General features: G+C 43.3%; 1 protein-coding gene across 1 annotated transcript; it reads left to right on the top strand.

Annotated features, from left to right (window-relative positions):
• Nucleotides 1–1,988: 1,988 nt before the first annotated feature.
• LOC147608530 (plasma membrane ATPase-like) lies at nt 1,989–7,142 on the top strand. Its single transcript, XM_086789129.1, has 9 exons — nt 1,989–2,543; nt 2,703–3,200; nt 3,406–3,594; nt 3,682–3,957; nt 4,047–4,527; nt 5,170–5,375; nt 5,669–6,072; nt 6,399–6,665; nt 6,829–7,142. The coding sequence occupies exons 1-9, from the start codon at nt 2,076–2,078 to the stop codon at nt 6,923–6,925; spliced, it is 2,886 nt and encodes a 961-aa protein (XP_086645255.1). The 5' UTR covers nt 1,989–2,075; the 3' UTR covers nt 6,926–7,142.
• The last annotated feature ends 2,003 nt before the right edge of the window (nt 7,143–9,145 follow it).

The following is a 9,145-nucleotide window of genomic DNA, read 5'->3' as shown; positions in this document are numbered from 1 at the left end:
TAATAACCATTTGATAGTGTATTATGTACCTCCTCTTTCCAACTGAGAAACTTTCAGCAAGCCTACATTATTTTGTGATAAAATCATGAAGTTTATTTAGTATTGTTTCATCAATATCACTACCTCCTCTTTTTCCAATGAGAAACTTTCAGCAAGGCATTATTTTGTGATAAAATCATGAAGTTTATTTAGTATTGTTTCATCAATATCACTGCCACCTATTGATATTGTCACACTTAGCCTAAGAGCTTTGAAGTTACATTGGGTTGGTCACACAATGCCTCATCATTAGATAACTTCTTTGTATACCACTATTCTTCTTTGTTTACATACTTGTAACCTCAAGAGTTAGATTGTTTGAGTTTATAACTAATTTCATCCATGTTTCTCTTGCTCTTTTTTTCATTTTTTTAATTTTGCTAGAGTTAGATTGTTTTGAGTTTATAACTAATTTCATCCATGTTTCACTTGCTCTTTTTTTCATTTTTTTAATTTTGCTACGTCATGGACAAAGAGAAAAAGAATATGTATAAAAAAATCAGAATATGTATTATGCATTAGGCAAATTGGTGTGTTTGTAGGCATGGCTATTGGAAAGATATGGGAGAATTCCAAATTACATTGAGAGAAGTTCAGATAGAACATATGCGTGATGAAGACTGAGAACGATTTTGCGACGAAGAAAAAGGGAAGAAAACAAAATGGGAGGCTAATAATCCGTGCACAATTGCTTAATGAATTGATTTTTTAAAAAATCTACAAACCTTAAATTAATTTATAGTTACAAAATGTGTTCTAACCCATATCGCTTTGATTACAACACAGAATTGCAATGCATTGGTATGGGGGGAGCCATGCAGTCTCATGCTGTCTGCGCCGTTCATGAAAAATGGTAACTAGTATCGCCCACAAAACGGAGATACGTGGGGTGGCGCATAATAACGAAGTGAGACAAGTTGGTCACCTCAAGGTGAAGATTGTGCACGGAATGGCGGCCATGCATGCAAGCCATGCAGGAGGGACGTGGGGTAATCAACAGCAAGGAGAATGCTTGCTGCTCAGCCTGCATGTGGGGAGACATGCATATCAATCCATGCCGGAGTCACTACCGCGCCTCGAATCATGATCATCATCTTGAGAGCGAGTAGAGGAGGAGCGTGAGAGGGTGCGTGGGAACGAGCGCCTGTAGAAGGCCAAGGGGTCCACCCAGAAATCTGCACAGCACCAGCACATGTATCCGCAGCACACCACCAGAAACACGCACAGCAGCACCGCCATCACAATGAACAGACCATACCCGAATGGATTCGCGGGCGATATATTTAGCATCTTCTCCGCCCCCTGAGGATCCCAGCATTGTCCTAACGCCCAAGTTACAGGCTAATTAGCACGCAGTAATCCTTCAGTTTCCGTAGCCCTTTGCAACTTAATCTTCAGAATTAAGCACACTAATCTTCATGATGTTAATCAGTTTTCGAACTTCGATGCTGCCTTAGCAGTAATTCTCTGGTTAATGAGGCTTTGGCCGTAATCGACAGAACCAGCAGGAAACAGTAATCTTCCGGTTAATCAGGCTTTTGCCTTGGACTTGCAGCTTTGGCCTTGATCGACAGAACCAGCGGCGACGGTAATCTTCCGGTTAAACAGGCTTTGGACTTAATCGACAACCGAACCAGCGGGCACCAGTAATCAATTCCGGTTAATCAGGCTTTGGCCCTAATTGACAGAACCAGCAGGAAACTTGGGGAACCGGCATTCTGCTAATTTGGAGACTCGTCATCACGGAGAGGGTGACCGGGAACCGGGGACTTGTAGAGTGAAGGGGTGCGCACTGCGTACCGCGGCTCCGCCACGTGTCGGCTGGCGAACGGGCAAATGACGGTTCGAACTTCGCGCCTTTTGTGTTCTGATGGTTTCCGCCATCTTTTATCCATCCAGGCTGCTTCTCCCCCTCGTAAACATGCTAATGATCGGTACGGCATCTATTGCTACCGGATGATTCCGCCCCCATCTGCCGGCTACCGCCCGTAGCTTTCTTCTACCAGAGACAACAAGGCGACAAGCAATCAGAAAGAATGCGAGAGTCCTTCGGCGGCGATGGCAGGGGTAGCCTCAGCCCCCACAGCGGCCAAATCGCCCACATAGACCCCAATATTGACCTCAAGAGCGTGGCGATGGAGGAGGTGTTTCACGTCCTGGACTGTACAAAAGCAGGGCTGACTTCAGTGGAGGCGGCGCGGAGGCTGCAGCAGATGGGGCCAAACAAGCTGGAGGAGATCAAGGAGAGCGAGCTTCGTAAGTTCTTCCAGTTCATGTGGAACCCCCTGTCATGGGTCATGGAGATGGCTGCCGTCGTCGCCATCGTGCTGGACAACGGCGACCACGAGGCGCCCGATTGGCAGGACTTTGTCGGAATCGTCTTCCTCCTCTTTGTCAATGCCACTATCTCCTACCTTGAGGAGCGTCACGCGGGCAAGGCCGCGGATGAGATCATGAAGAAGCTCGCTGCCCGTGCCCGTGTGCTGCGAGATGGCCACTATCAGGTAGAGATTAAGACAAATTAAAAGAGGTTTAGTGCTGCTGTTTGTTTTCAGAGCCTGTGTTTTCCCAATGAGAAGCAAACACAGGTCTGTACATTGAATACACTCCATTCGCCTTATTGTATAAGCATGGCTGACCATGCCTTCTGTCGCACGCCCCAGGAGGTGGACGCTGCCATCATCGTACCCGGAGACATTGTCGCCATCAAGCTTGGTGACATCGTGCCAGCCGATTGTAGGCTGCTAGATGGTGATCCTTTGCTGCTTGACGAGTCCGCCATGACAGGAGAGAGCCTTCCAGCAACGAAGCATCCCGGCCATGAGGCCTTTTCTGGCTCTGTTGTGAAGCAGGGAGAGATAGACGCCCTTGTTATCGCCACTGGAAAATTCACTCTCATGGGGCATTCATGCCACCTTACTGACACCACACAGAATCCTGGCCACTTTCAGGAGGTTTTGAGGAAAATTGGAAACTTCTGCTTCTTTATCATCCTAGTGGGCATCATGGGTGAGTCCATTGTGATGTTCACTCAGCACACTCCTTACCGCACGGGCGTTGAAAACCTGGTCATCTTGCTTATCGGTGGAATCCCCATAGCCATGCCCACTGTGCTTTCTGTCACCATGGCCATTGGCTCCCATGCTCTTAGCTCCAACCAGGTAATATATGTGTTTGTCTCCTTTTTTTAATAGAGCACTTCCTTGTGCACATGACAGAGCACTTTAAAGCTCTCTGCAGAGCGTAGGGGTAGGTAGCATCATGCATTACTTGTACAGTCAATTGCTGAAAGAGTAAAAAGCATGACAGCAGTCAAAGTGTGGAAAGTTCAACTGCTGTTAGCTCATCTCACTGTGATGCTAACAGGCTGTTGTAAAGCGCATGACTGCAATTGAGGAGCTTGCTGGAATGGACATTCTCTGCTCTGACAAGACAGGTACTCTTACTCTCAATGAGCTGACAGTGGACAGAAACCTTATTGAAGTTGTTTCGCCCAAAGCAAACAAAGAGCTTGTCCTCTTGACTGCAGCTCAGGCTTCCCGTCTTGAAAATCAGGTGAGATGGATGGGAGTGCAGTATATGCTGATCAACATTAATCTTTCCTTAATATGTAATTACCATAACCTGTGTGATCTGGAGCAGGATGCTATAGACAAAGCTATTGTAAGTATGCTTGCTGATCCGAAAGAAGCTAGGCAAGGCATTCAGGAAGTTCACTTCCTTCCTTTCAATCCTGTGGACAAACGAACTGCGATTACTTATCTGACACCTGATGGAAAAATGCACCGTGCCACAAAGGGAGCACCGGAACACATTCTAGAACTAGCACACAATAAAAATGAAATAAATAACCAGGTGCATACAATCATTGATCAGTATGCTGAAAGGGGTTTGCGTGCCCTGGCTGTTGCTTACCAGGTGAAAATCATGCGGTTAAATTACAGAGTTTTTGATTCTTTATCTGTGGAATATAATATATGTCTAATTTCCATCTCATTCTTTCCCAGGAAGTTCCCGAGGGTACTAAGGAGAGTGAAGGAGGACCATGGGAATTCTATGGCTTGCTTTCTCTGTTTGACCCACCGCGCATGGACACAGGAGAGACAGTAGCACGAGCTTTGGAGCTGGGTGTAGCCGTGAAGATGATAACGGGAGATCAGTTGGCCATAGCCAAAGAAACAGCACGACGTCTTGGGATGGGCTCCAATATCTACCCAGCATCTGTATTGTTTGGTAGCCATGAGAATGCTAAACAATCTGGAGTGGATGAAGGTGAGCTTGTAGAACAGGCAGATGGATTTGCAGGAGTGCTTCCAGAGCACAAGCATGCCATCGTTAGCAAGCTACAAAAGAAGAAGCACATCTGTGGTATGACTGGTGATGGTGTAAACGATGCACCGGCTTTGAAGAAAGCAGACATTGGAATTGCTGTTCATAACAGCACTGAAGCTGCTCAGAGTGCGGCAGACATTGTGCTTACTGCTGCAGGTACATTAAAGCTGCTTTAGTTTGATATTGCAATGGGTAGTGACTAGTTTAATAAAACCCCTGGGAGCATATTAGGCTTTTGATAATGAGCACTTACAGTTATTGTTTACTCAGGATACTTGTGCATTTCTGATTTTCAACATTCAGGAGCTGTGTGTGTGTGTGTGTGTGTGTGTGCGCGTGCGTGCATGTGAGTGAATGTGTGTCTGTGTGAGATCCTTGAGGGGGCTGAGGACATCTTTTCTTTCTTCTCTGAAGAGAGGACTTCTGACATTCCCATCTTCATCAAGGAGGTGCAGTAGACCAATCATGTCCATGCTTAGCCAGACTAATTAGTATCTAGGCTCTATTTTTCAAATTCTTGACTTGGAAGGCATTGCTCATGGCCTTGTTATCATATTCAGCCTCACAACATGCTCTCTCTCTCTCTTTTTTCCTAATAGAAGATATATTACCAGAAATTACTTTACAAATGGCCACGTGGTCGCCATGTCTCTTCTCTCTCTCTCTCCATCCATCTATCTAGCTTCTATCCGTGTGTGGAAGCCAAACATACACAAACATACCCGCATGTAACCACATCCATCTAAAGAACCAATTTGCAATCATAACACTTGTTTTTGGGCTCTTTGGTTTTGACAGGATTGAGTGTGATAATACTTGCCATTATTACAAGCCGCGAAATTTTCCAGCGTATGAAGAATTATACAATATATGCCCTATCTATAACAGTCCGGATAGTGTTAGGCTTTTTTCTATTGCTTTTTATCTGGAGATATAACTTCTCACCTTTCATGGTGCTGGTGATGGCTATATTAAATGATGGAACCATCATGACAATCTCAAAGGTGAGAATAGCAGGTCTTTTAGACTTCTACTAAAAATGCAACTTGGTACAGTCTTCAACATGTCACAACTTGTAATCATCTCAGTAATCCACATAACTAAACTCCATAGCTTTTGTTGTTTGGTGTTTGAAAGCACACAAGCTTTACTGAACTTGATCTTCAGAATGTAATTGCATATGAAGTTTTTGGAATACAATTACTTAAGCAAAAGCTTTCTGTTTGTTAAGAAGGGTCATTAGTTATAAGCTTGAATTCATGCATCAATAGTTTTTAAGTATAATCCTACTTGACAGGACAAGGTCAAGGCCTCTCAAAGGCCAGACAGTTGGAAACTTCCTGAGCTGTTTGCTCTAGGAATATGCTTTGGAATTTATCTTGCTGTGGCCACTGTTCTCTTTTATTGGCTTGTGCATGACACTAGCTTTTTCGAAGACTACTTCCATGTGGAACGGATTGGTGGTGATGCTGCCCGGGAGACTTCTATCATTTACCTTCAAATCAGCATCATCAGCCAAGCCCTTATCTTTGTCACAAGATCACAAAGCTTTTCTTTTCTGGAGAGACCCGGTGGGCTCTTGGTGCTTGCCTTTATCATAGCTCAGCTGACAGCAACAATCATTGCGGTATATGGTGACTGGGGATTTGCCAAGATGAAGGGCTGTGGTTGGGGTTGGGCGGGAGTCACATGGTTATTCAAGTAAGTGGATATGCATTCAATGCATGTCCTAATTGCTTTGCAAAGCTCACACAGACATGGCCAAGGATACATTTCAGTCTCCCATATTTGACACATGTAGGGGTGAGACCAAGCCACCTGTAGGGGGCATTTTTAAAAATAATCTCACCCCTACAGATAGCAATACGACAAAATAACCCCGCTGAAATGTATCCTAAATACGCGCGTACACACACACACACACACAAAAAGTTCAGGATTTATCAAGGTTAGAACAACTAATACTGTTCATGCTGTATGCTAACTAATACTGTTCATGTGGTGTGCTATTACTGCAAAACTTGCAGTATTGTTACGTACCCACCATTGGATTTACTGAAATTTGTGGCGCGCTACATGCAAACTGGAAAGCCATGGGAGTTCTTCATGGAAGGGAAAACTGCCTTCACTCGTCAGAAAAATTACGGGCGGGAAGCTCGGCAAGCGCAGTGGGCATTACTTATTAGAACTGGAGATGGACAATATTCTCCTGCACTGGCATCCAATGCAATTCCGCTTGCTTCATCAGGACAGGAGGCTGCTACAGGTGCTAAAAGGAGAGCGGAGATAGCCAGGTGATATTCTGTGTGTAACTGTGCAACTTGTGCTTTTGTGTTGTGTATTATATCAGAAATCTGCTGATAACATGTGTACTTCTTAGATGGGTCTTATTTTCCTGTAGTTGAAGCATAACTGCTTGAATTTGTCTCATTGTTCTATCTGTGTGGGTTGTCACAGATTGGCGGAGATATATAATTTGAAAGGGCATGCAGAAGCTGTGGCTAAGTTCAAAGCTCTTGAGGGGGGACAAGGGAAGCCCTTTTATAGTGTGTGAGAAGTCCTTGGCTTTGGTAGTTGCCTGAACATTGTTGTGAATCTCATCTAGAGATGATTAAAGAAACGGTGAAATCATTTTTTCCCGTGTTTATTGTGTATCCACACTGCATCCACACAACAGATCACACACATGTACATCACATGGCTGATCTGTACCTTTAACATAGTACTGTTTAAACTCGGCATTATTTTCAATGGACACATTGTAAACAAAAAATGTTGTGTAACATTCTCCTGAGTCCTCCAATGCTTTTCATTTTATAAAATTTTAGTGTTCTTTGGTCCTTTGGAAGATCCTCAAGTTCGTGGACAGCTTATACATAGTGATCTATGTTGTCCCATGAGGATACCATCGATCCAAGGATATGTCTACTTTGTGACTTTTATTGATGATTGCACACAGATACAAAGCCAAATTTAAGATTTGGGAATGCCTCTTCAAAGGGCTCAAGTGGGGATGGGAAGCCTTCGAGTATTGTGATAAAGAGTAATGTGATCAAGGAGGACCACATAAATGAGCTCAAGAGCAAGGGCTTATGCTTCAAATGTGGAAAAAAATGGAAGAAGGATCACTACAAAACCATGCAAGGAAAAGAAGTTATCCTTGAGTATGATTCTCATGGAACAAGATGATGAGAGACTTGAGGATGATGTAGAAAACTTTCTAGATTTTAATGAGCATGATGATGAAAATCATGATTATAAGCCAAGTGGAGTTTCCTTTTGATCCCGGTGGGGCTTATAGTGAGAGTCATGATGGTGGATTACCCACTGCTTTGTGTGTTATGGATTCATCAAAGTGTTACATGCTACCTTGTGTTATGTTACCCACTGCTTTGTGTGTTATGGATTCATCAAAGTGTTATGCTACCTTGTGTTCACTCTCTAATGATGGATATGTTGGTTGCAAGGGTACAAATAAATGGAAGGGTGACCTTCAGACTCAAGGCTACAATAAATGGAAGGGTGACATGTGTGTTAGTGGATAGTGGTAGCACACATTGTTTTGTGAACTGGAAATCATTGAATAACCTCCAGTTGTATATTAGTTGTTTCTTGAGGGATTGAAGGACAAACATTTGAACAATTATCTTTATTTGCAAAGGAAGACAATCTTTATTGAGTGCTATATAGATGCTATGGACTTTGATGATAGCATGACACAAAAGGGTGTGAGAAATCTAGTACACCATCGAAAGCCCCCCATAGCACAAACATGGCTACTGTGGTGCTTAAGAAAATGGAGGAGAATTAGAAGGTGCTTTCTAGAGATTCTCGATCATACCCAAGGAGAGAGGGAACATGGTGTTCTTAGAAATGAGTTTCCATTCAATAGGAGACGTATGGGCTCGTGGTGTGGTTTTTGCAAGAGATACACTAATCAAGATACCTATAATTGTAGGTAAAATCTAATAAATTATGGTATGTCTATACCAACTCTTCCTACTACCACCCAATCCTTAGCACTCCCCACGCCACACAGTGGGTAGTGGAAATCCTACGTTGCCTACCTAGAGAAATTCTTAAGTTTTTTAAGACACCTCTCCCTATTCTAGGACCTCAATCTATAGCACTTAGTGTGATACCCATGAGACACATTCTAGGACCACTCATTGAGGATGTTAGTGTGACACTTATATGCCACAACGAGATCCCGTGGAAGGACTGCCATGATACAACTCCTACCCAATGTCGAGTACAGACTCTAGTGTAAAGTTTGTAAGGATGCCTAACAATACCTTAGCTCCCATTTACAGGATATCAACCTTTGGCACTTATGGCCATGGGAAACCAATGGGATCTAAGGCATAATAAATGAAGTCTACAAACCTTGGCCAACTCGTAGCTTGCTATACATGTGGAGGCACACACCTCAAAAGAGAGTGACCCTACTGAGTCTCAGTAGAGGCTGCCAAAAGCATCTCAGCACTATCAATGATGGTGTCTAAGTTGCGGCACATAACTCACAACATTCAAGACTACCCCAAAAAATCTCCCCCCACGAAGTGATCAAGGACCTATAACCCAATTGAACATGTGAGTGCCCTCATAATAAAAATCTCTAACACCTTATTAGATTTTTTTAAAAAATCCCATTCCCAGATCGTCCCGTTTATTTAGTTTTTAAGGTTTTTCTTCTTTTCCCAATAAGAAATTAGAAATAAAGCCACTCAATCTATAGAATTGTGTATTAAAAAATGTTCAAATCAATAATATT

The sequence above is a fragment of the Cibotium barometz genome, chromosome 53, assembly GCF_041138505.1.
Source record: "Cibotium barometz isolate CiBa-2024 chromosome 53, ASM4113850v1, whole genome shotgun sequence".
NCBI classification, from domain to species: domain Eukaryota; kingdom Viridiplantae; phylum Streptophyta; class Polypodiopsida; order Cyatheales; family Cibotiaceae; genus Cibotium; species Cibotium barometz.
The sequence above is the reverse complement of the archived record's forward strand: the minus strand, read 5'-3'. Positions and strand labels throughout refer to the sequence as shown.